The 26,468-nt window shown below is 43.1% G+C and overlaps 3 protein-coding genes across 4 annotated transcripts; 1 reads left to right on the plus strand and 2 right to left on the minus strand.

Moving 5' to 3' along the window:
• Positions 1–1,728: 1,728 nt before the first annotated feature.
• Positions 1,729–3,068, minus strand: cxcl8a (chemokine (C-X-C motif) ligand 8a). Of its 2 annotated transcripts, none has more exons than XM_061679063.1 (4): positions 2,819–3,068; positions 2,556–2,688; positions 2,351–2,437; positions 1,729–2,121 (listed from the first exon to the last, which is right to left on the minus strand). In XM_061679063.1, exons 1-4 carry the CDS (start codon positions 2,880–2,882, stop codon positions 2,109–2,111), a joined length of 297 nt encoding a protein of 98 aa, XP_061535047.1. In that variant the 5' UTR covers positions 2,883–3,068; the 3' UTR covers positions 1,729–2,108. The 2 variants fall into 2 exon arrangements, with proteins under 2 accessions (XP_061535047.1, XP_061535046.1); XM_061679062.1 differs by having other exon boundaries at positions 1,729–2,124.
• A 9,487-nt stretch (positions 3,069–12,555) lies between these two features.
• On the plus strand, positions 12,556–21,552 carry fbxo10 (F-box protein 10). The gene is made up of 10 exons (XM_061679081.1): positions 12,556–13,700; positions 14,670–15,461; positions 17,192–17,341; positions 17,818–17,954; positions 18,204–18,274; positions 18,366–18,518; positions 18,617–18,967; positions 19,059–19,369; positions 19,440–19,627; positions 19,720–21,552. The coding sequence occupies exons 1-10, from the start codon at positions 13,098–13,100 to the stop codon at positions 19,898–19,900; spliced, it is 2,937 nt and encodes a 978-aa protein (XP_061535065.1). The 5' UTR covers positions 12,556–13,097; the 3' UTR covers positions 19,901–21,552.
• polr1e (RNA polymerase I subunit E) lies at positions 21,044–25,812 on the minus strand. Its single transcript, XM_061679082.1, has 12 exons — positions 25,735–25,812; positions 25,409–25,512; positions 25,251–25,327; positions 25,087–25,172; positions 24,924–24,976; positions 23,979–24,123; positions 23,006–23,116; positions 22,829–22,925; positions 22,436–22,566; positions 22,275–22,356; positions 22,047–22,178; positions 21,044–21,730 (listed from the first exon to the last, which is right to left on the minus strand). The coding sequence occupies exons 1-12, from the start codon at positions 25,796–25,798 to the stop codon at positions 21,565–21,567; spliced, it is 1,248 nt and encodes a 415-aa protein (XP_061535066.1). The 5' UTR covers positions 25,799–25,812; the 3' UTR covers positions 21,044–21,564.
• Positions 25,813–26,468: the final 656 nt, after the last annotated feature.

Raw genomic sequence — 26,468 nt, forward strand, 5'->3', positions numbered from 1 at the left:
CTTCATCTTTTTCCTTTCAGAATAACCTCTCTGTTACGTGAAACAACTTACATTCCTTTTTCTTTTCCACTTTGCCCACACCCTTCTTAATCCTGTTTGTTTCTTTTTCTGCCTTTCTCTTTCAATCCACAAATCCGACACTAATCCCATTCATTACCTCGACACTCGACTGTCCAATTCACAACCCCGAGTTTTGGTGGCACACTCATCTTATTCTAAATCGGTTTTTGGGGGTCCCAAAATCCCCAACGTCTACCGAAACGTTACCATTTGAAACCGCGTCCGATTTCAAGTCAGTCTACGGCGGGACAAGTAGGTACCTTGTTACCCTACTTCCAGGATTTTCTCTGATCCTGGTCTGTCAGGTCCCTTGTTACCCTGACGTCAGGTCCTCCGTTACCCTGACTTTTAATCATGCAATTTTAACAACACAACGTCTTATTAACTATAAACAACAAAACAACTGTACCACAAGTCTCCCAAATTTCGCCATTTCCAATGTGCAGAATTCGTGGACTGGATGCACTGGAAAGCAGAGGAATGAAGATTAGCCCAAGTAAGACAGAATATATGTGCATGAATGAGAGGAGTGGTGGGGGAAGAGTGAGGCTCCAGGGAGAAGAGATAGCGAGGGTGGAGGACTTTAAATACATGGGGTCAACCGTCCAGCGCAATGGTGAGTGTGGTCAAGAAGTGAAGAAACGGGTCCAAGCAGGTTGGAACGGGTGGAGGAAGGTGTCAGGTGGGTTATGTAATAGAAGAGTCTCTGCTACAAGGAAGGGCAAAGTTTATAAAACAGCGGTGAGGTCGGCCATGATGGACGGATTAGAGACAGTGGCACTGAAGAGACAACAGGAAGCAGAGCTGGAGGTGGCGGAAATCAAGATGTTGAGGTTCGCTCTCGGAGTGGCCAGGTTGGATAAAATTAGAAAGGAGCTCATCAGAGGGACAGCCAAGGTTCGATGTTTTGGAGACAAAGTTCGAGAGAGCGGACTTGGATGGTTTGGACACGTCCAGAGGAGAAATAGTGAGTATATTGGTAGAGGGATGATGAAGATGGAGCTGCCAGGCAAGAGAGCGAGAGGAAGACCAAAGAGAAGGTCGATGGATGTCGTGAGAGAAGACATGAGGGCAGTTGGTGTTCGAGAGGAGGATGCGTGGAAAAGGATGACGCGCTGTGGCGACCCCTCACGGGACGAGCCCAAAGGAAAGAAGAAGAAGAAGTGTGGCTCCGTACATGCGGCGAAAACTCTCACAACGCCTTTTATTGACCTTTCTTTATTGATCGATGAGAAGAAATGACAGGGTGACTGTATACTGCCTTAAAGTGAGACGTCTGATGTCCATTTTGACTTCAGCGTCAAAGAACAAATTGGGTCCCTTGCCGTATCAATACATCACAGCATATCGTATCAAACCCCGGATACAACGCTGACGTGTCCCAAGATGTGAGCAGTATCCAGATTACATCAGAGCTGACCGCATGCTTACAAATAGTAATTCGCTTGGGTTGAACTTCAATGAAATGATTCTATTGTGCGTGCCTGGGAGAAAACATTTGCAATAAAAGATGAATGTAGATGAATTGATTCTTTAGGGGTCCATCCACCCATCTACTTCCTACAAATGTTGTTGTGGCCAATGAATGGACATTATCGGGGTCATCTTCTCAAATACATTTTTGCACTAATTGCATATAACATGACAGATGACAAAAAAAGCATATAGTTTGACTTCATTGTTTTATTCATTGATAAGGTCTTGGGGAAAAAAATACAACAATTGCATTCAGATGGATAAAAACTTCATAAATACAATAAATATATTGAGCATAAGTTAAAACAATAAGAATAGTAACAGTTGATAGCCGCTCAGCTGGAGTGAAAAGGCAGACAGTGTGAATGACCAAACAAGTGCCTACTGGAAAATAAATAACATGTTTGATACAAACAATTTTGCCTGTCGATAGCTTCATACAGTTTTCAAGTAAGCTGTTCTCCTCTGTTTTCAAAGAAGGCGAGTCCTTGATCAAATGAACACTTTTGGGTACTTGTTCAAGTTTTCGTGAAAGCAGCAAGTGGAGAATTGGTCCCCCTTTGCACGGCCGCTCAGCGTCTTTTGCTGCTGGAAAGAGAGGAGGACATGCTCGTTTTAATTTTGGATTCAGTTGACACTGACTGGACAGTTTATTACGAGGTACACACGTGCAATGCAATGCGTTCCGAGTGTGAACTTTGTGAAGACGACATTTTTCACGCCCCTCTTAAATTGGAGCGCATCAGATTATGCGGGTGCAATGTATGCCTGTGTGATGCATGGTGTGAAAGTAGTCGAATAGACTTGAACTTACTTCTCGATGATCCTCTGAATGACTCTCGTCACCCAGGGAGCACGGGGGTCGAGGCACACCTCCTGGCCGGTCTTTTTAAGTGTAGCACTGCAAGCAAGGAACAGAGACGCTTTCAGAACGAGCACACTTGGCTCAACGGTGACGCCCGACAAGGCCGTTCAGTCCGGTCAGTCCGGTGTCACAACTGGGGGAAAAAAGCTCTTACATGATCTCGGTCTCCACGCAGTGGGAGTTGGCGGGAATCAGCTCCACCTTCTCGATGTGGCGGCCGATGGGTCTGCTCTCCGTCTGGATGCAGCGGCAGTGCAGCTCCACTCCCAAGCTTCTCAGAGCCATTCCTGCGAGGAAACAGCGGAGAATGTGGTTCAGTGAAACATTTCAGATGACCCGTCTGCGTGCAGTGACAAGTCGAAATATGCAACAACAACAATTTCACAGCTGCATGATACAATAACAATGTACGCGTACCTTCACTGATGGCCACAGAAGCCAGCAGGACCACCAAAGCACTGAGGATCACTTTGCTCATCATTTTGTCCTTCTCAAATTCTACAATGGATCAAACTTTTTTTTTTTTTTTTTTAAAAGAAGTTTCCCTTCAAAAAGCTCGCTGAAGAAGTGACAATGCGGTTTGTTGACTTGCCGTCCTTCCGTCTCACTATTTTCTCAGTCGCTTCTGAGCTCTCTGCTGTTCGAATGTAGTGCCGAAGAGGAGACTTCCTCCTTTTATAGAGCCTCGCGGTGAGTCGGCTCACATGCTGATTGCGCAAACTGGGGTTGTTGGCAGCCGAGTGGGAATTTACAACGGGGGGGAGCGTGGAAGGTAATTTCACTGACAGGTGATCTGCGTGTGGCACACTCATAGATCAGTATTTGTCACTGATAAAAAAATTATCATTTGGAAAACACGACTAGAATTGTGTCATCCAGCGGCATATGTGATCGGAATGTTTGGCATGATTTGATTCACAGGTGACATATGATTAAAGATGTGCTTGATATGCAAAAGAAAATGGTCATCAGGAAAAGTCAGTCGTGCTGACATAGTCCTCCGAAAAAATACACAGCCCGGCGCGCCAGACATAAACACACACAAGGGGGGTCACGGGGTCAAATAGATGGACGTCTCCCTTTGTTTGCTTGTCAAAGACAACAAAAACAACAACAACCCATAATCCCAGTTAGTAATTCACCGGTTTACCTGCAGAGACTTTAAAACCGCTGTTATTTGAGGCCCCTGTAACATTTCCAGTCTTTTGTCACCGTTGTCACACTTTCTTTGGAACGAGATGCAGGCATCAAATTCAGTATTATAGTTTCTTTACCACCAGAAAAAAAAAAAAACACCATAAAATATAAATGTCATACATGACTCCCTTTACTGTGCAAGTACCACATACAGGCAAACCTCTGAGGGTGAAGTTAACCACTTTACAGTGGTTAACTTAGTTCTGCTGTCATATGTCAGTCAAGAATGTTCAAATATTACCTTAAAAAAATTCTTGTAGAGGATTAATGATGGCGACACATTTTTCTGCACACAGTGGCACATGGAAACAGAAGTTCAGAACATTCAGATAGATTTTACCATCTCAAATATGTTTTTTCGTTTAAGTTAAATGGTTATAATTCATTGTAAATTCTCCCATAGTCAACCAAGGGAATTTTGTCAAACACCCAACAATTTCAAATATTTCCTATATTGCCATTTATTTTTAAATCTGTTTTTTTTTTTTTTTTTTTTAATTGAACTCGACCAGCATGCACTAAGATTGTGTTCAGCCTTTGCTGTTTGACTGAAAGGTTCCTTATATTGGGGTTAAAAGGAACCCATTGCACACACATGGAATAGAATATCATTTCGGGTAATGATATATTTTTGAAATGTCACAAAAGTACACTTCAATGAATTATCCTTAACGGGTTAAATTAAATTAAAATCTTAATTGAAACTCTTTGTGTTAACATAATTCTTTTTAACATGAAAATGTATCCACTTTACGTTGGTGAGTAAGGGAACATTTGTGACGCAACAGCTGAAGAGCTGTGGAAACAATAAAAAAAAAAGATTTTGAATGCACCATCATATTATTTGAACTGATACATTTCATTGTAATTCAACTTGATTGCAAATATTGGGAATAAAGTTGCATCAAAATCAAACTCATCACTGAATAATATGATGAAGCGGCACTTACTAATAAGTGCACTAAAATGTGAGAATTGACAAATGATCAAATGTGACGACTGATAACGACGGCTGGGCGAGTCAAAAAAAAAGTAAAACAAGTAAAAGCCTCCTCTCAAGTTCAACGAATGCAGTAATTGTAATTACCTGTACATGAGAAAGGTCATGACAAGCGTGCTGTGACGCAAACACAGCAAGCTGAGACGCGTCAAGCTGGCGGTCATCAAAGTCATCAGTTACGCTGCAACAGGAAGTATGGCGCAACCTTCGAAATTATTTGTGCTTGGCTGTGGCGCATACCCTTCATTTTGACTCATTGACAAAAGAATATAAGGGTAACAAAAAAAAGGAAGCGAAATGTTTGTTATTTCCTTATTGCATGGGGAAAAACTGATAGAGGAAGTAAATGTGAATGTCTCATGAATTTAAATGGAGTAGGGGATTAACTTTATTGGGACATAATGATTTCACTGATATTGTTATAGCTGATGTATTGTGTACTGTTATTCAACAATAGTCACATTCTAATGCTCTCCTGTAATATTTTGTAGTGTGCAGAGGGCATAGTATTGTTTACCTAAGTTACAGTGGATGTTTTGAAGCACCTTTGCGAGATGAATTTCATTTCACGAAGCAGAATCAACACACGTGTCCGTACGGTTGTGACATCCCATTTGGGAACATGATCCACACTGAAACTTTCTGTTGACCTCAGCCAAAACTTCCACATTACAGCAGATAGGCACTTAAATATAATAAACATGTGAGACTCACAGAGGCCCGGCCCCATAAACATGGCTCATTGTTTGAAAGTACTTTATTTCAATTCGACAGCATGACGGGAATTCAGGGGTAATGTTTGTCTGCTCGTTGGGCTTAATTATTGCACGACTGGATTGGTTGGGACTTTCGGCTGTGGAAGCCGCAGTCATTTCTAATGAAGCTTGTGACTCAGGATGGGCATAATAATGGATTAATTAATCATTAAGAATTTAGTCTGGTAATTTTTAGGTATCTTGCTGTCTAAAGAAGCCCGACACGATGTCAGCTAAGGGATGCCGAGTTGCATTCACACAGACGTCCATTTTGGGGCAGCATTACACTGGCACACAAACACGATATCCAACATTCGCAGACTCTGACTCTGTGCAAGAGGCGGGGTACACCCTGAACTGGTCGCCAGACAATCGCAGGGCACACATAAACAAACGACCATTCGCACTCACATTCACACCTACGGGTAATTTAGAGTCCAATCAACCTACCACGCATGTTTTTTTTTTAACCCGGGACCACAGAACTGTGTGGCAGATGTGCTAACCAGTCATCCAATGTGCTGCAGAAATATAAGGTAAAAATATATATTTTTTTTTATTTCATAAACCTAAACATTCTAACATACTTATTTTGTTTTGCATTTTAAAAATGGAAAAACCTATTGACTTTGACACCCCTGCCATAATTGATCGATCGACTACTGCCTCTTCATTTCTATAGCAAATATGACACAATTTGATTTTGGTTTAATTTTTAAAAGTTCACCCGATAGTACTACTTTTTTCATATTCCTTATCTTTGTTAAGGTTTTAGAATTTGCTTACTATTCATAACAAATTCAGATTGCTATGTCAGAAACTGCACTGGGGAGGGGACATTAGACAATACAAACTGTCCAAATATTGAAAACACAAATTATTATGCGAAAATCCATCCATCCATTTTCAACACCGCTTATCCCAGTTAGGGTCACGGGGCGCTGGAGCCTATCCCGGCTGACTTCGGTCGTCTGTCAGTCGCAGGGCACACACAGACACGGACAACCATTCGCACTCACATCCGCGCCGCCACTGAGTGGGACGTGAACCCACGCTGCCCGCACCAAAGTCACGCAAGTGTACCAGTGACTACACCATCAGTGATTTATGCTCAAATATACAATCAAATAGTAATATGTTCTACCTGCTCCTGTGCCACCATGGCCTCTACCTCTGCATGTGTCAACATGTCTGGACTGATGATGAAATAAAAATGTTGATTAAACCCATGCGGCCAGAATATCGTACAGTGTATCGGTGTGGTTTGTGCAGAGCAAGCGTTTGAGCTGCACGCAGCCATTGCATGTGGCTTCTAATCAAACTGCAATGTTTTGTTATGATTGTCAGCCCAGTGTGAGAATTGCACTTCTTTTGACTAATAATTAGCATTTTCGGCCTTTCGGGATAAAGACCATTTATTATCTGTATACATGCAATGAGAGGTAGCTGAAAATGACTATTCTTTACCTTACACATTTAACCAAAAACATCCCTTTGGATCAGAAAACCTTCTGACAGCTGGGTGCCAAATTCTGCGCCAGCAAATCGTCTGCAACACAGTCACCATTACTGTTTATTTATTATCTCAGGGTTAGAATTTTGAATTGTGGCTAAATTATTAGACCAGTGGAGTCCAAACAGTTTTGCTCGAGGAACAGAAAACAGAAACTCAAATACATAAAGATCAAAGGATCCACTTGGAAATTCTTCGACTTTAATGTATTAAACGTGCTTTGGGGGTTTAAAAATAGCCTCTTTTAAACATGCTATGTTCGATCAATCATGCAATTATACATTGTTTACATATTCTAGTTTTTTTTTGGGGGGGGGGGGGGGGGGGGTTTAAACACTGCTGAGTCACCGCTTTCGGTTTAAGATGATAAGGCAAATAGTTTAGAATTTTTCACGACTTTGGTGTGGCCGGCTACCCTCCATCCCACGAGAATAGATCCGCCCTACTGACCATTTAGAACCAAAACACGACAGAAACAAAAAACTGAAAGAAGAAAAAAAAGAGCAATCTGTAGTAAACTGACCATTTTTAGAGCAGTTACTTGAGGGATCATTGATGTGATTTGTTCCCAAATTGGACCTTGACACGGAGCAGAAAGTGGAGGAAAACATTTCTGCTACCAAAAATGAGTTATCTGTATTCAGTGTTATGAAGAGTAATTTTTTTTTTTACTATTTTAGTTGTAAATAGTGTATTTACATCTTTGCATATCTGGTAGAGCTCTACAGTTTAGTATTAAAACCACTTTATTAGTAAGTGTACCACCCATTTTTTCGACACCCACACTTCTCACGGTGCCCACCTCTACCCTTTTGTTATGGAACTTGCCTTGCGGATTATGTCATATTTCATTTTTAGTATACAGTATGCCGCAGTCCGCTGAAAAATGGACAGCAGGCGGCAAATGGCCCCCGAGCAGTAGTTTGGACACCCCTGCCATAGAGCCATGGACTATTGCGGCATTAACTTAAACAATTGAGACATATTGGGTGATTTTTTGTGCATGTGTGAGTGAGTGTGAAGGAAATGCATCATTCATCGTGAGACTTTTATTGGGATCTTTCCAATGTTACAAATTATGCTCATTTATTTTGTGGTCTTTAACAACATGTTAGTTCCAACATGCAAAATGAGGTTTGGAGCGCATCACATTTTAAATCACACTAAATCTCCCTTGGGACTCAAGTCACGTGTCCGGATGAACTTTTTGTGTATAATTCTATGCATTCGGTGTTTCCTACAAAGCTAACGCTAATGTACAGCATAAAATATCTTTGCAGCTGCGGTTGTTCCGGCTCGGCATGAATTCTCTTCAGCGCTTAGCACCATTGTAAATACCGCAACAGCCCACTGCGCACGAAGCATGCAGGGAAGAAGACTGTGAAACAACACTAAGTACAGATGATTTGTATAATTATTTGACTATGCAGCTTGAGCCTCTCTTTTGTGAAAGACAATCTACCAACAGGATTTAGACAACTGCATTGAAAAGAAGTCGATACTGCACACGAAGAGTTCATAAGGGTAAAACTAGATGCTGGGAAAATCAGATGTGATTCATCGAGTTCACATTGTTGAGTTTCCGGTCACGTTTTTTTTCCCTTCTTTATCTTTGAGGTGTAAACTGATAGGCATACTGGAGCTTTACTGTGAAGTGCGTGAGCTGATATACCTTTTTGAAGAAGAAGAAGAAAATAATACAATATCCACAGACTTACAATGTGTCAACTTTTGTTGTTGTTGTTTGATTTGATCCAAAGTGAGGCAACATAAGAAAGTCAGAACATGCTCAACAAAAGGCTGATGAGCTGCCGCTGGGGATTTCTGGAGATGACACCGAGCTTGTGGATTTGCAAACAGCTGGAGGAGGAGTCCAGCTCCTTTTATGGTCCGTCAAAGTTTTGAGGAAGGGGATCCAACTGGGCAGGCTGCCCTACTTGCATTCCACGTGAATAACACTTTTAAATGTGACGTCTGATTTCGTGCCTGGGCATGTTTGTTGGCTCAACATAAGTTAATCATATGCACTGAGTTTTAAGCATATTATACCCACTGTGAGTGAGTTCTGCACACTCTGGTGTTTATTATGAATTTGATCATAACCAACAAATGAAAATGATTACATCCGTGACAAATCAGTTATCTTATGTGAACATTGTGCTCAGTTATTATTGTCTTCTCTTAACACTTATTGTTGAGGCCTGTCCTTCTGTACACTGGCGGAATTATGACTTTTGCAATTTTATTATAGTATAGTGAATGGGTGTGTCTTCACTGGAAATGACATTGACACAAGGTGTGAAGACTAACATAGCAATTCAATTTTAATATACTGTGTATATAGACTGTACAAACTGTATATTCATAATATTTTTCAATATAGAGACATGTGGTGTTCCAAATGAATATTCAATTAGAATGTTCCATAGAAATAACCTGGATCCTTTAGAATAGTGGAAAAGATTGCATTCCATCAAAATTGTCCAATACGTTTTCAAATACTGCATAAAAATAATGAATATCATTTCAAAATTTGGCCAAGATATGATTCGTTTTAAACCTAACTACAGTATGTTGTGAAGTATGTTTGAGGGTTGCAAATGTTTAAAAAAAAAACAAAAACAAAAAAAAAACTAATATATTCAATAGAGTCTCCAGTGGAACAGGTCAACCAAACCATTCCAGGACTTTGGTTGACGTTCCAATTTTTTTTCAGACTTTGTCCAACATAACTCATGTGAATTAATCCAAACTTTTGCCATCACAAAACCTTGATGAAATGTTTTAAATACATTCTTTAACTGTCACTAGTGTAAAAAAAAAAAAGTTAACATCTATATTATTAATCAGTTTAAAAAAAAAAAAAAAAAAAAAAAAGCACTTGACAGATGAAGGGGAACTTGCGCATTGTTTTTACTGTCACAAAAGCGTGTGTAAAACACTCTACTAACGTTGGCTGACCTAGATAGTGGCTAAAATCAGCAGTCGACCGCACCGATTGGACTTCGGCCTCTCTTCCGGCTCACAAGCTTCGCTCGCTCCCGCTTATCTGTGCGGCTCGCAGCGTCGACTCCTGGCTCAGCGATCGTCAGCTCCAGCTGGCACGGCGTTGAAAACTGCTTTTGGGACAAGCTCTTGTCGTACTGCTTTCAATGCGCGTCCGCTAACTTCACAAAACCGCCAGTGACTGTTATTGTCTTCGCTTAACGCTTATTGTTGAGGCCAGTCCTTCTTTAGGAAATAAGTGTCGCCAAAAAGCTACTGAATGAAAGCCAAAGAAAAAGCAGAGCACACTTGCAGAGTTAACCCACAGATTAATGTCTGATGCGAAGACGTTTCTCGTTGGAGGGGAGCTTTTCTGCTCGTTTGTTGTTCCAGGAAGCTGGCTACTGATTAACAAGAAAAGAGAGAGGCATGATGGAGTGAAGGGAACCCGCAAGAGGAGTGTGGAGTGATTTTCACAAATTGAGCAATAGTTTTGGTAAAGTAAATACGAGCCGAGTTGGCCCCCACCATTCCAGCAATAATCGCTTCCTCTCTTCCAGGAAGACTTTGGAATGTGGGATTTTTTTTGTCTATTCATACAGATGTCACCAAAACACTTGAATAAAATAAAAATATATATACACCGTAGAACTCCAACTTCTGCGTCCCTAAAAATGTTATTAAAAACTAATATTTGGGATTGTTGTGAACATCACAAATACTTTATGGTGTATTAATAAATGGATGAGGAAGTAGTGTAGTGGCTAAAATAGTTAGACATTGCCACCTTCTGGTAAGAAAGTTCTCCTAAAATCCAACACAGTAATGTGCACTTGTTTCCTTGTTGTCATGCTTTTTTGTATTTCTTAAATACGGTGGGTATAAAAAGTTTACACACCCCTGTTCAAATGCCACATTTTCGTGAGTTTAAAAAAATTGACCAAGTTGAATCGTTTCAAATCATTTTCTGCCATTGACCTAAAACCTGAACTCAATTGGAAAAAGCAAATCAAGTAAAAATAAGCAACTGAGATATTGAGGTTGCACAAGTGTGCACACCCCCTTATTACTGGGGCTGTGTTCAGAATCCACCAATTGCATTTAAACTCATGTGAACTTGGATTCAGCACACACCTGCCACCATTTAAGGTACCTCCAATTAAACCAGAATAAAGTTCAGATACTAACACTGATGAGTATTTGGAACTGTTCATAATTCCCTCACTTTAACTAAGGTGCCGGTTCCATCTGGGGGGGGGGCAGCCAGAAAGCATGATGCTGCCACCACCATGCTTCACTGTGGGCAGGTTTGGGGAGTAATGGAATACATGCAAGTGGATTACGTAGTCAGATTACAAAAAAGGTACCTGTATTCCATTACAGTTATAGAAAAAGATTAGATTACAGGAATATTCATTAAAAATGTTAATTACTTTTCAGGATTACAATTTTAAAACAGGGTGAGGCCGGTGGTTGATTTTGAGCCGCAACCTTTTGCAGAGTTAGCAGCGCATCATTGAATCATAAAGTGGGAGGTGTGTGTGTGCGTGTGTGGACGCGCACGCGTGTCAGCGAGGGGAAGGGTTGATACCGCTAAGTGCAAAGGTTGCATTCATAAGTTTAATTACTCCTCTTTTGTTGTCTTTCACTCAGTATACAACACACCCTGAGTCATGGGGATAGGTTTTCAAAACTTTGTTATGAAGCTACGCAGCACGGTGAACAAGTGGTTAGCACATCTGACTCAAGGTTCTGAGGTTTTGGATTTGAACGCAGAGTGCTCCGTCCGTGTTCCTCCCGCTCCAGCATTCCAAAAACATGCATCTTTAACATTTAGAGAACAAGACACTTATTGATATTGAATTTCTTTTGTCATATTTGCTATTGGCACCTATGTGGAGTTTGCATGTTCTCCCCGTGCCTGCGTGGCTTTTCTCCGGGCACTTCGGTTTCCTCCCACATCCCAAAAACACGCGTGCTAGGTAGACTGAAGACTTTAAATTGCCCTGAGGTGTGAATGTGTGCGCGAATGGTTGTTTGTTTCTATGTGCCCTGCGATTGGCTGGGAGATCCAGTTCAGGGTGTACCCCGCCTCTCGCCCGAAGATTGCTGGGATAGGCTCCGGCACGCCCGCGACCCCAGTGAGGATAACCGGAACGGAAGATGGATGGATGGATGCTATTGGAGAAATCCAAAAGTAATTTTATATAATCTAGTTACATGACTTTAATATTGTGGTAGTTGGATTACATTACTGACTGCATTTTATTGTAAAGGTAACTAGTAACCGTATCGGAATACATTTTTAAAGTAACCCTGGTGTTCTTTAGGCGATGAGCCGCGTTGTGTCTGTGCCTTCATACCTTTTGTCCGCCAAGGTTGAGTCAAGGCAACTTGACTGTTCTTGTTTGTCTTCAACAACCAAGAACAAACAAGATCTTGTTTGTTGAAGACAAACAAGAACATTTCGCCTTTCATCCAAAATGCTTCGTCAGTTCTACATTTTCAGTGTGGAGTCCGTCTGTTTACGCCTCGGTGGGTGTGACAATAACAATAAGGTGTTGTTGCTGTTGTTGCCCAGTGTGGTTAGCGAAACAAACTTCCTGCGTACCAAAACAGCTCGTTAGGACCTTTTGAAAGAGGCCATTTGGGGGGGTGATGTCAGGACATTCTTAAACCTCCTCGTCTCTTTTGAGATGGCTTTTCCAGTTTTCACATACAGAATATTATATTGATGATACGTCCTCAGAGTCAGGTCCATTCTCAAGAAGGATTTTAAGGACTTCATCATATTGAGGATCTTGGCAGCACACGGATGAGGGGGGGGGCCGGCCGGCCGGCCCCCCCCCCCCCCCCCCACTCACTGCCTAAATACGCACGCCCCTGTTGGCGTCTTGGAAAAGCGAGCCCAATGAAATTGTGACCCGGGCTGCCTGCTGTGTTCCCGATTGCGCCGCTATGGCGCCCGAGCCCGTGAACACGTCGAAGCGGTGAACTAGATGGGTAGGATTTCCGTTTGTAACGGATCTCCGTCGGCCATGTTAACTCGCTAGTTAGCACGGTTGGCTCCCAAGTAGCTTGCTAGGCTACACGCTCCATCGGTAGAGTAGCGAGCGTCACACGCGCTTTGTTCGGTGTCTTTGGCGTGCTTAACATTCGCGAGGAACATCGTCGCTCCCGCCTCCGTTCGTTCGTGTTTCCGCGGCGGCGGTGTAACCGCTAACGGTTTGCCCGTCGTTCGTGTCCATGTGCAGCGCAGCCGTCATGGAGGCGGGCGGCCTCCCGGTGGAGCTGTGGCGGCTCGTCTTGGCCTACCTGCCCCTCGCCGAGCTGGGCCGCTGCTGCCAGGTGTGCCGCGCCTGGAGGGAGCTGGTCCTCTCTCTGGATAACACCCGCTGGAGGCAGCTGTGCCTCGGCCGCCCCGAGTGCCGGCACCCCAACTGGCCCGGCCAGCCTCACCTGGAGCCGCCGTCGTGGAGGGAGGCCCTGAAGCAGCACGCCCTGGCCACCCGCACCTGGGCGCAAAACGGACCCGAACACCAGTCCACGGCCTGCCTCCTTTTATTCAGGCGGCGGAAAGACCGCCGGGTGTGGCACGTGGGCGCCGGGTTGGAGTTGGAGACCCTGCGAGGCGCTCTCGGGGTGGCGGCGCCTTACGACCGGCTGCTTCTCCATCCGGGGGTGTACGAAGAGCAGGCGGAGGTGGCCCTCAAGGTGCCCGTGGAGCTGGTTGGACTGGGCGGGCTGGGTCAGGTGGCCCTCATGGTGTGCATGGAGCAGCAGTGCCCCACTGCCAGGCTGTGTAATCTGGTTTTCATGCCACCCTGGTTCTCCACCGTGGTGTACAAGGTCAGGTACTTTGGGATTGATCATATATCTTCTGACATGTTGCACTCACCACTGGGCTGATTGAGTCTCTTTAGGTGTGCTACGCAGGCACCCTCTAGTGGCGCATGAAAGAATCACTGCCTATGTACACTTGAGTTGTATTAACCTGATCACTACAATATATTTGCATTGAATCTTGAAATACTCTTGGTTTTAAACCTTTAAAGTTATGTGTAATACATTATGATTGAATTCATGTTCAAGTACAGTATTTTCATGTCCTTATTCAACGTTCAGTCTGTGCATAACGTAGCAGTGGCACACATATTAGATATACTTTTTAGGAATAAGACTTTCGAATTTAGGTTAAGCCATTTTTGTGGGGAAAACTGTTTATAAAATCTGGTAAAGTTAAAGAAAACTAGCAAATCTGGTGTGGATTATCATCCAAAATGAAAGGAACAAATCATCAAGAAACATGCAGTAGACTTTATTTGCTTTCGTGGGCCACATAAAATGATGTGGCGGGCCTGCTCTAGCCCACAGGCCTTGAGTTTGACACCTGTGATCAAACGTATCTTTAATGGTTGCTGCTGTTCTATTATTGGTGCTGAATTCATGCAAGATTGTTGGGCCTGTCCATCTTATTTCCCTCAAAAAGTAGGAAAGGTTACCCGGTACAGAATTTTGCATTGAAATCACTTTTGTTGACGTTGTAAAATACAGCGTTGTCCTTGAATTGTCAATGTCTTACTATATATATATATATATAGTATCTTTCGAGAGGTTGTTTTATTATTTCTGCTCATTTAATGTAGGAATGTTAGGCCTCGGCAAATGTCCGAATTGCTATTCTAGGTAAAATGTTGGTTTTAGTAGGCAGGACTTTTGTTGCAGCTGATGCACCGGATCAAGCCGGTGTTTCTCAAGAAACGGTCGACGATTGTGTTTTTCTCATTTGTGTTCTTTTTCCGCCCTTGTTTGCTGTAGGCGTCATGGGGTCATGTCCAACTGGATAACTGCAACTTTGAGGGGGCTCAGCTGCAAGTCCGCGGGCCCGGGACTTGCCAGGCACGTTTTTGCTCTTTCTCCAAGGGCAGCTCTGTGCATTTGCTTAGCGTGGCCCTCAGCTTACTGGACAGCTGTGACTTCTCCGGGAGCGATGCAGCTTCTGTCACAGTGGAAGGTTCGCCGGTGTCGGAAAAGAACTGGGCTTGTAAATATATGGCTGCCCTTGCCAGGACATTCTCTCCGTGCGGGAGCAATAATAGTAGCCCCCACAGGGCGAACTCCACTGGCGGATCTTGCTCTGATGCTACTGTTAAAAAAGAGCACACAAGTATGAAGGACAGGCAGCGGGGAAATGGATTGGAAGCAGCTGACCAGGGCACAGTGATTGAAGATGGGTGGAGTGATGGTGAGGATGATGGGAGCCGAGAGGGAGGAATCACCCAAAAACTATTTTCACTGGATTATAAAATCCCATGCGACAACCATGGACTGTCCCACTTACTGAAGCCCTGTGCGCATGACTCCTTGCCATTAGCCTCCTCCCCAAATCCCCCACGTGTGACTCCGGAGCTCCTCACCCTTCAGCAGGAGCTGGAACGGGACCCAGATGCTCAGATGTTTGTGTCGTCCACTCTTGGCTGCCTCGTTCAGCGTTGTCTCTTCAGGGAGGGGAAGGGAGGAGTCCATATATCTAATTACGGACAAGCTCGACTGGAGGCCAACATTTTTCGCTGTCTGAACTATGCCGTCAGATGCATCCAGAACTCCGTAGTAAATACAGTCATGATAGATACAAGGGAACCTTTGGAGTCAAACAATCCATTGCAGGCCAGATGGCGATCAACCTTCAATTTGATCAGATTTAAGAGACAAATTTCCCATAAGAAATAATATTTTTTTGGGTTGAACTGTCACCATCATAAAACCTTCCATTCATCCATTGGATTTACCGCTTCTCCTCACTAGGGTCGCAGGCGTGCCAATCCCAGCTATCTTCGGGCGAGAGGCGGGGTACACCCCGAACCGGTCGCCAGCCAATCGCAGGGCACATAGAAACAAACAACCATTCGCACTCACATTCACACCTACGGACAATTTCGAGTCGTCAATCAACCTACCACGCATTTTTTGGGGGATGTAGGAGGAAACCGGAGTACCCGGAGAAAACCCACGCAGGGACGGGGAGAACATGTAAACTCTACACTGGCGGGGCCGGGGATTGAACCCGGGTCCTCAGAACTGTGAGGCAGATGCTCTAACCAGTCGTCTACCGTGCCGCCTATAAAACCTTTTTACAGGCAATTTTCAAGTAGTGTCATGCAAGAGTGAAAACATGTTAACCACAACATTAAGATATAAGAAGTTATTAATTTTATTTTATTTTTTTAACAAAACTGTAAAAAAGAACTTAACCACTGTTAAACAGAAGAACAAAACGCTTCGTAATAACGAGAGGCGACATGCATAGTCAGACTGGAAACATGAAATGAGACACCACTGGAGTCTTATCACATTGAATGTTTTGCATATCTTCTGCTATTTCCAGGATTTCCCTAAAGTCACGATACTTTTTTTTCCTCCATTTTGTTTGCAGGTATCATTCGGACAAACGTGAGGCCATCAGCATTCGACAGCTTAGGCTTTGCGGTTTTTCCAAGCACATCGCTCCCTTTGCCATTGCTTGCCAATTGACAATAAAGTTGTGTTGCAAACGGCAGTTTCAGTAGCTTTATGTCCGTCACACTGCGCCAACGCAAAGTAGAATTTACGCCTACCTACTACTTTATCTGCTATCACTGATGAAAACACCCAACTCCTAGAGCTAGAAGCCAGGCCTGGGAAGTTTATCCAAAAAGGCTGCACTGGAACTCGGCATAAATAAAAGCTCGATTCAGCGGAGTTTAAGGCTTTACCCTTGCGCGAACGCCTGCTCTAGCAGTTCAGTGGTTTGGCAAGAACAGATCCTGTTTCCAGAAACTTAGCGTAAATTGTACTACGCGTTGGAGCAGCGTGACGGCCGTAGAGCTTGTCAAACTGGCACGGAACTGCAATCTGGGACGTCAACCATTTTGCCAGGAGGCAAATTTGCAGCGCTGCGCCAATGTGAATTGGCGAGCCACGGGCAAGGGAATTTTGCATGCTTGCAAAAACTGCAAAGCCGAAGATGTCAACTGCTGATAGCTTCACGTCTGTCCGAGTTATGCTTGAAACAAAATGGAAAAAGAGAAGTGTATCGTAACCTTTGGAACATCTTGTACTTAAATCTTCTCTTCTCATGTTCTTCCTCTTTTAACATCCATTGTTGATTTATACATGATTGAGGCAAAAAGCCAAAGAAAATCCAAAAATTCAACTCTGAAGTTTTGTGCAAGGAGTGTTCAACCTCAGAGGTTCCCCTGCATCGTTTTGACTAATTCATATTCCTATCGCGAGCAAAATTGAAGCTTTTTTTTAAAGATAACAACCCAATCAAGCGAGCTCTGTGTGAACTTCTTTTCTAGCTAGTGATGCTGCGAAACGAGGTGTGTGAGTGCAGAGCATCGGGCGTGTTCCTGCGGCTGTCGGCTCAGGGCCTCATCGCCGAAAATGACATCCACTCAAACGGGGAGGCGGGGCTGGACATCAGGAAAGGCGCTAACCCCATCGTTGTGGTAACTGTCACACAGATCCGATGTTCTGCAAAAAAAATGCCTGCGCTGTGAACACAATTTGCTGTGTGAATGCCGAACGCCTGTAATTGCATTATGAAACCCAAAGAACAACATTTGTGGCTTTTCTCATATATTGGGCTTTTTACAAAAGACATTTATAGACAAGCTCCCGGTTGTGAATGCAGAAGAAAGAGAGATTATGTGGCAACAATACCGTGCAGGTTCTTACTCGAGTCGCCTAATCGCATTGGTCTGATGTCATTCTGATATTCGCTTGCTATTTGTGAGTTGCGATGACATGCTGTGAGGATTTAACCATTGATCATTTTTGACAGATCATCATTCTTGTGTAATTTCTGAAGAACTTTATTTACATTTTTACGGAACCCTTTTTTTTTTTTTTTTTTTTTTTTAATGAATGAGAACTGATCTTTTACACCCTGCTCCCCCTTTTTTTTTTTTCTTCTATCCCTCAGTGTAACAGAATCCACAGCGGCTTGCGCTCTGGGGTTGTTGTGCTTGGCAATGGAAAGGGGTCACTTCGGAGCAACCGGATCTATAACAACGGGGAAGCGGGCGTGTACATCCTCTTCAGTGGGAACCCTGTGGTCCGGTAGGTGCAATCTCGCCTTGCCTTTAATGATTTGCTTTTTTCTCGCGTTGCGGTAAAGCATTTCTGCATGCAGACAATAGCGCACAAAGAAACGCACACATCAGGATCATAGTGAGTATTGGAGGTGTCAGAGTGAGCGGGCCGGGGTGCAGTGCCTCGTCGAGAACAAGGCGCCTTGCGTATTCCGTACCTATTGTGTGGTGTTCGTTTTTCACGAGTTCCTTGCTTCATGTTCACACTCTCTCTTAGTGGAAACCACATCTTCCAAGGGCAAGCAGCAGGGATTGCTGTAAATGAGAATGGCAGAGGGATTATAACAGGTAAATCCACCATTGTGTTTTTTGTTTTTTTAACAGTGTGGCACAGGTTAGCACACAGGAGCTCTCGACAGACATGTTTTTTCAATTCCAGAAAATGTCATCAAGGACAATCAGTGGGGAGGTGTGGACATCCGCAGAGGTGGTGACCCAATCTTGAGGCATAACTTCATCTGTCATGGAAACTCTGACGGCATTGTGGTGGGAGAGCGAGGCCGGGGACTCATTGAGGGAAACCATGTCTACTGTATGTTATTCCCTGATTTGATGTCAATATCAACAGGCACAGTCTTCTCCATGCAGATGTTTGGTTTTTGTTTTGTTTCCTTCCTTTTCACTCATTAGGCAACAAAGGTTGCGGTGTGTGGGTTATGTCATCCAGCCTCCCACAGCTTCTTGGAAACTACATCACCCATAACTGCATGTATGGCCTGGCCGTGTTCTGCAGGAAGGACCCAGACAACATCAAGGCCAGGGAGGGGAACTGGCCAGGGCACGACGGGATCGGCGGGGACGACGGCGGCGACAGGAGGGGCGTAGTTGAGGAAGACGGCAGGGAAGAGCAGGAAAACCTACATGAGGAGGGGGAAATGTTTGCATGGGAGAGCGACCTGGACAGTGAAGATGAGCGCCACTCGGCACGCCGCTCCATCAGTGTGGCGCTGGTGGAAAGCAACTGCATGAGCTTCAATGGAGGTAATTAGACAGCCATCATACGTTTGTTTTTTTGAATTCACATTCTCTATAGTCAATGTTTTTCCCCATATTTCTCTCCCCCTCTGCGTAGCCGTCGGTCTGTATGTTAAAACCAGTGAGCCACTCAACGTTTATGCCAACCTCGTCAACCGCAACAGGGGCGCTGGCGTTGCCGTGCTGCAGAGCAGTCAGCTAACCCGCTTGGTTGCCAACTGCATTGTTGCAAATGTACGAGGGGGCGTCACAGTGGAGAGAGACTCCCGTGCGGAGCTGCGCTGTAACGGTATATATGAAAACAACGACCACGGCGTCGACTTTGCTGGGATCGGACAAATGGTCGAGAATGACGTGGTTGGAAACTGTGGCTACGGGATCCAAGTGTCTGGAAGTGGTGATGTCAAGGTGTTACATTTTGACATTATCTCCAAAAGCATGTTCCGAAATTATATGAGCGTCAACTTGTCATTTACAGTTGCTGCGCAACCGTGTCCAACCGGCACTGGGTTGTGGCATCGCAATACTGGGACCAGTAAAAGCGGTGGTCACTGATAACCAGCTGTTCCAGGGCCACCCAGAAAGCAAAAAAAGCCTTTTACACTGGGACCCTGGCAATGAGAGCTGTGTGTTACGCAATAACAGTATTTCAAGACACAACAGCAGGTAACCCAGGCAACCCACGGTGTGCCAGAGTCTCTCCTACAATGCATGTGCACTGAGCCAATCTTTTTTTATCTTTTTGTTTTCTTTCATAGCTGTACGTCTGTCCCTCCTTGGATTCTGGAAAACCCTCCCCCCCGCCCGCCTGCCAGCTCACCTTCAGGCCTCTCCTCCTCCCAGTACCCCTCACGACTGGGAATCTCCATGACGACCAGGATCAGCGCCACCGTGGAGAGCGGTTGCCACAGTGGCAGCATGTTCTGCTCTATCCTGTGATAAAACTTAAAAGCACTGAAAAACAACATCGAGGGATGATTTTGCCAAGTTTGACTGTCGACATCATCGCTGCCTTCTGAAGTTGTGCTCTTTGGTTTGGATGTAGACAGGAAAAAAAAAAAAAAAAGAACAAAGTGGAATTTTTATCACACTGGTGGAAGATTGTCGGCCGCAAATTTAAAGGGATCGTCTTCAAGCTCTCTGGGATCATTTCTGCAGCAACAGAAGATTCCTGAGGATTTTGATTCATTTCCAGCATGGAATGGTCAATAGTTAGTGGAGGCTTAATGTCAACTGAATACTCGCAATTCTTATATGGTACCAAACAATCTGCAAACTCGCTGATTATTACTGTCGGAGGTTACATGAGCCAGCTTATGCCGGCATTTGGTTTAATTACAAAAAACGTCTGACAATTGGCACCGCCGGCCACAACGGCCATCGAAATATTTTATAGTCACTCATGTCTAGTGTTGTTAAAAGAGAATTTCATTTGCGTAATATCCGATTGGCATCATGTCTCCCTTCTCATTACTGACCTGTTCTTAAAGATTGCATGGCCAGCAGTCGCTAGATTTGGCGAACCTGACGTACAAAAAAAACAAAAACAAAAAAAACACAAAATTAGGGTAACCTCTGATTGCGTCATGTCAAAGCAAGAATCCTTTTCCTTTTCTCAGCGCTCTACAAATGGTAATCTAAGCTGACTTTTCTCACAAAGCGGTGGTTATCTTTGGCTTTATCACAAAAGATCAAAGCATTAAATCTGAACTCTTATTTGGTATTGACACTATCAACTGCTTGAACACTGTATGTAAATTCAATTTGGCACTACACGTAGTCATCAGGTGTTCAACTCTGCTTTGTCCACCAGTGGTCATCTTTGAAGTGTTTCCAAATATTATACTCACCGTTTATGGCTTTATTTATGTTGACTCCTTCAAAGCTTTGGGTTCTGCCCTGCATTCAGTCATGAAGTTTTTGGGAAGTAGCGTGCTATGTGTAGATGAAGTCTCTTCATTTTTATATTATTCAAAATCAATGTGAGGGTCGGTCCAGTTTTAAAATATTCTTTTTTTTTTTTTCCCATGCAAAGACGTGCTGTAACCATACGCGTTCTGTCAGTGTTTACAACATTGTACATTTTCAAAGCCAAACAAGTCAGAGATAATGTTGCCTTTAATGTTCTACAAGGTGAAAAGCTGTGCCTTGTTTGACCTTTTTATGTAACGGTAGCTTGAGCTTTATATGAAGAAAAAGCTCAGCTCTTGCGACAGCCTCTCTTAACACATCCACTGCCATTGACGGCTTTAGAAGTCAAATATCCATGTTAACTGGGAAGGCTGGCAGTGAATGAGTTGATAAATGTCGTATCTCCTTGTGAGTCTGTGCCACTGCAACCAAATCAAATTCTTTGAATTTTTGCCACAGACTTACCAGGTGATAATTACCTAAAGAGGGTAGGAGATGTTCAGTGTGCAATATGTAATGTCAACTAATGTGCCTACTCTACGTTTTCAAACGTCTTAGATGTAGTTATCGAAAACCCGTTTACATTTGTCTTTGCATCCATCAGAGCGACAACTGTATCATTTGAAATGATATTTCCACTTTATTTGTTCACGAAATGAATAAACAGTTCTTCTATTCGCCTCTGTGGGTCCTTAATGCATCTTCTTGCGTTTGCGTCTCTCCACAAATGCGTCATATTTGACAAGAGGGAGGATGAGGGAAGCCTTTTTGCGTTCATCATGCAGGCCAGCCACAACGTTCTTTCCACGGGGGGGCTTCGCCAGGGTCAACCCCATCGACTTTGCAACTTCAACTATCCTGTAGAGCCACAGAAAAGTCACTTACTGCCTCCTACAGAGTTACATTAGGTACACCTGCACAATATAAAATGGTCCAATATAAACAACAGCTGTATCATTAAATATGCCTTTTTTTAATTAAAGAACGTTTTTCCTGTGATTGTTAGAAATGTTTCTAAAGTGTGATAAGCCAATGTGCATATTCACCAAATCAGGAGGCGGCTCACATAATTTGTAATGTTGATTCAGCTCACATTGGGAAGGTGAATCTAACGTTTCGCCCAGTAGGTCAATACTTTTTGTAATATTTCCCATCGAAAGACCCCCAACCTTACCTGGCCTCGCTGAGTGCCATGTCCTGATGCAGTAATGTGAGGTCAGCAGTCATGTCACCCATATGGAGCAGCAGAGCCAGGCAGTATGCTGCTAATTTGACACGCATTGAAGTAGACACCATGTTCTGGAGCCTGAAAGGTGACATAAAATCCCACTTTGATTACATTTAACATGGAGGTGAATTAAAAGTGTTGATAACGCCAACTAGGGAACGATCAACATCATACCTGCCATTGGTGAAAGTCTCCACTGTGAATGTCCTGAATAGTGTGTTTTGCACAATGCGAGGGCAGCCTTCCTTCATGCCAACTGCAAACCCAAACGCATTAATTTTAGAGGAAGGAACAAAGTGCAGCTTTTGGGGATAGCGAACGGCAAGTTGACTGACACTTGTGGCTGAGGCTCTTCTGGCGCGACAGTTTGAGAAGCATGGAAAGGTAGAAAGCGCAGCGCGCCATCTTCTCTCGGGCTTCGTCGTCACCGGGCAGGTTCTCCAGGTGCTTCACTACGCACAGAACCCTGAACCCAAGGAAATTACCGACAAACGTTTAGAATACTCAATGAAGTTGGCCTTTTTGCTTCAGTTCCACCGAGAAGTACAGCCGGTCCAATTCACCAGTGAGCAATTTTGTTTCTGACGTGAAATATGTAATCGTTCGGAAACATTCGTGTGTCCATCTATAATGATGTCGTCGCACGATTTACATCTGAATCTTACTGTGGCGTGCTAAATTGAACCGCAGCACTTGGTGGAAATGGGACTTTTGTCATGTCACCCTACCCTCCGCTCTCTCTCATCGTCTGCAGCTCTTCAGCAGTGAGCGCCGCCATCTTGGAACCGGCCTCCTCCAAGGCCTTGAAGTCCACTGGACTGAGTACTGCGAGTACTCATAAGGAAGAGAAAAAAAAGAAAAGAAGACTCGAACACTGTTGTGGTTTGGAGCTGAATGAAGGATACGGTTCTCCAACGGGTAGACATTCTCAAGCGTGTCTGCATGCGCGTCACACGGAGGAAGGTGGCGAGCAAAATCTGCCTGCGACTCCATCTCGGCAGCTTCCTGTTGCAGAGCTGTGGAGAGAAAGAAGTCTAGCGTCTCGCTAATCGACTTGATTCGATTCATAAAGGTATCGCAGTCACTCCTGTGTGTTTTTATTTATGTACTATGTCGTACCTCTCTTTGCAAGGATCGTATTGACGTTAATTGGCTTTTTATTTGAATGTTTACTTAATCATCATCATTTCAGTCAAACTTTTACCCAATGTATTTCTTGTTTTTTTGTATTTGTAATTGAACTTGGGGATCATGGGAGCTGGTACACTAAATGGGATGTTGTTTTTGTTTTCCTTTAATACCTGCAATTAAATCACTGTGAAGCGCTTTTTTGCTTTTAATCATAAAAAGGAAAATTGATAGTTTCGTTGAATCTGATCAGTCAAATGTATTTATCAGTATGTTCATGAATCTGTCGCTTATTTTGTCCATCAATCAATGAATCGGATTTGTATTCGTTTTTCAAAAATGTTGCAATTAGTATTTCAAATTGACAGTGCAGAAAATGCACAAACATAGAATGATTATGATTCGGTTACTGGTTTGGTCCGTAACATCTGACAGAAAATGGCCAACCATTCTGATAACGGTTTTCCAAAGTGAAAGAAAATGTTTGCAAATGTCTTATTTTGATGAAACACAAAGATAATCAATCGGATTTATTATTATAACAAGTAAAATGCTTAATATCTACGTCTTTATTATTTGAATAAACATACTTTTGTAATGTTTACTGTATGTAGAGAGGCTGAAATTTTGACCATTTGAAGTTAAAAAATGTTCTCCAAACCATGAATCGATGATCAAAAATGGTCATTGATTAATTTGATAAGGGACTAGTTGTTGACTAACGGTTGCCCCTGCCCTCCTTCTGCTTACCATGCAGACCCTTCTCATCGATGACCGTGTTGGCAGCCTTCACGACCGCCTGGTGCAACATGTGGTGGTCCACCATGTTCAGCCTGCGAGAGTTCAGAGCTTTCTTCTGTTTGTTGGTACCAAACGCCTCAATCAGAGAGTCAACCTGAACAGAGGACACATTGACTTTCAAATCGTTTGCGAAAGTGTGTTTTATAATTTTTCAGGCCTCATTTGATGAGTTGAGTTTACATCCAGTCGGTGTTCCGGTCGATTGTGCCGGATGCATCTTCAAGGTGTAGTGCATAGGATCTGAAAATCTATATTTTAGGTTTAAAATGAGCCAATCTTTCTTTTTTTTTTTTTTTTTTTTTTTTCCCCCTCTCAAAGTAGAATCGATCCCATTGAGCTTGAAATGTCTGGTCACATCACAAACTAGTCCAAGCGGGAACCAATTGACCCCCTAAATTGAACTGCTTAAATGTATAATGGCGTTTCGCTTGTAGTTCTTTTAATGATTGTGTGTTATTTAAGAATACAGTATAACCCACTCAAATGTGGGGCTTATGTTCCAGACACCCCACCCCCGGGAAATTCCTCATAAAAATAGAAATGCCTTATTTAAATACACCGTAACCATGTTTTTATAGCATTTACGGTACTTAATTTTTTTCTTCTTTAGGTGTTCAAAAACACTTTTAAAACAATACAAACATAATATATTGAGAGAGGGCAAGAACAATGGAAAACAAAAAATATTTTCTAAGTTTAAAAAAAAAAAAAAAAAAAAAGTAAGATCTGTGATAACGTTTAACACCACAAAACTGGGACAGTGAAAACTGAATCACGATACAACAGGGGTTTACTGTACTGCTTATTATTTAGCATATGGAACAGAAGTTTGTTTTACCACCAGATCCCAAACACGATTTCTTAGGTAAATAAGAACATGACAAACTGAGGTACCTTTTCTCTGTATGTTTCAGTTGTCTCGTTATTATCCACCACTGTGTTTTCTCCTGGTGTAAAGATTCATTTTGTTAGGCAAAATGCGCATAATCTTCATAAAGCCAAGTACTGCTTCTAATACTTCCGGATCCACTTGTTACAATATATGTTTTCATCTTACCTGGTATAACGGGTTGCAAGTTGAAAAGCTGGGCACTGTGCAGTTCCATTTGCATGGTCTGCTTGTTCAATACGCCAACATAATAGCTAAACAAGAAAAACATGATACTCTGTAAACAACGACAAATAGTGATTTTCGCGTATGAATAACTGCATTCAACCTACTTGCAAAGACTGTTGCATTTAAGGGCTTCTGTTCCGAAATTTTGTCCAACATAGGACAACCTTTTTGATTCGGCCACCTAGACCAAATGAAAAGACGTCATGCAAATTCTCCACCTTGACACGAAAAAGGGACGAGATCGAGCTCACGAATGGCGCACCAGTATCCGCCTCGTTTTTTTCCTCGGGTTGACCTTATCTGCACTCGTGTACATCGTGAAGTCCAGTTTCTCGGCATTTCGGACGCTGCCGTTGGAAAATCGAACTAGAGTAGAAAAATTAGGGGGGGACATATCATCGATTCCATTAGTAGGAGGAGGCTTATCAATAATAACTCATTTGGAAAAGTGTCGACTGTTGTACAAGAATGGAGTTTTGACAAATCTTTGCAAAGAAAAGAACATTTACAATGAAGACACAACACAACGCACTCCTATATATCTATAGTTAACAAACTCTGGTCATTAAAACTAAGAATAATAATTACATATAACTGCTTTTTCTGAGTCTTTATCTTCCTCGCAGCACACTATCGAACAGGAGGCCGCCATGTTGGTTATCTTGTGTTGATATTTTTTTTTTTGTATTATTTTATTTTGGGACCAAGTGGCAGATAGGACACGCCTCCTTTCAGCTGCGTGCCTACGGCGACGCTAAGCTAGGAGGGTCAAAGTCGTCGGCGCATTCCATGTGTGTGGACGGCAAGAAACCCACACGGTTTCGTCAAACAGCGTATAATTATGACAACTGCACAAGGAATAACCCTTCATAGGTTTTATTTTTTGTTTGTTTATTTTCAAATGAATGTGTTGCTAGCACACGCTTTAGCGTTGACAACAAAATAAACCTCATTACAATCAGTTGAGAAATGAGCAAGTTCCGATCAATGTCATTGCCTTCGATGGGAACGACGACCTCTCCAACATGGCCGCCACGTAGGCACGTTGGTTAGCCGGGCTGCTACAGGACCCTGGCTAATCTAGACTTCATACCTTTGGGCGAGAGGTTTCCGGGTGACGAATTCTCGGCTTTTTGCCACCTCTGCAAATTACCGTGCTGATATTTGGGTTAAAATATATTTTTTTACATCAATGTAATTGTATGAATAATACATATATTAAAACAATACAGTCCCCGAATGTGTTTCAATTAAATGGTGGAACATTTCTTGCTCACGCCTGTCATCTTTGTGCCCATTCCTGTGGTTGTGTGCGACAGTAG

The sequence above is a fragment of the Phycodurus eques genome, chromosome 6, assembly GCF_024500275.1.
Source record: "Phycodurus eques isolate BA_2022a chromosome 6, UOR_Pequ_1.1, whole genome shotgun sequence".
NCBI classification, from domain to species: Eukaryota; Metazoa; Chordata; class Actinopteri; order Syngnathiformes; family Syngnathidae; genus Phycodurus; species Phycodurus eques.

Bases quoted from the DNA above. Each gene is read 5' to 3' on its own strand.
- cxcl8a (XM_061679062.1), bottom strand. From the start codon at position 2,882: ATGATGAGCAAAGTGATCCTCAGTGCTTTGGTGGTCCTGCTGGCTTCT. The intron at 2,689-2,818 runs GTACGCGTACAT...GTTTCCTCGCAG, and splicing joins TTCTGTGGCCATCAGTGAAG to GAATGGCTCTGAGAAGCTTG. The intron at 2,438-2,555 runs GTAAGAGCTTTT...CCTTGCTTGCAG, and splicing joins TGCGTGGAGACCGAGATCAT to TGCTACACTTAAAAAGACCG.
- fbxo10 (XM_061679081.1), top strand. From the start codon at position 13,098: ATGTGCAGCGCAGCCGTCATGGAGGCGGGCGGCCTCCCGGTGGAGCTG. The intron at 18,275-18,365 runs GTAAATCCACCA...TTTCAATTCCAG, and splicing joins TGGCAGAGGGATTATAACAG to AAAATGTCATCAAGGACAAT. The intron at 19,370-19,439 runs GTGTTACATTTT...TGTCATTTACAG, and splicing joins CTGGAAGTGGTGATGTCAAG to TTGCTGCGCAACCGTGTCCA.
- polr1e (XM_061679082.1), bottom strand. From the start codon at position 25,798: ATGGCGGCCTCCTGTTCGATAGTGTGCTGCGAGGAAGATAAAGACTCA. The intron at 24,124-24,923 runs GTACCTCAGTTT...TCCTCTGTTCAG, and splicing joins CTGAAACATACAGAGAAAAG to GTTGACTCTCTGATTGAGGC. The intron at 21,731-22,046 runs GTAAGGTTGGGG...GTGGCTCTACAG, and splicing joins ATGGCACTCAGCGAGGCCAG to GATAGTTGAAGTTGCAAAGT.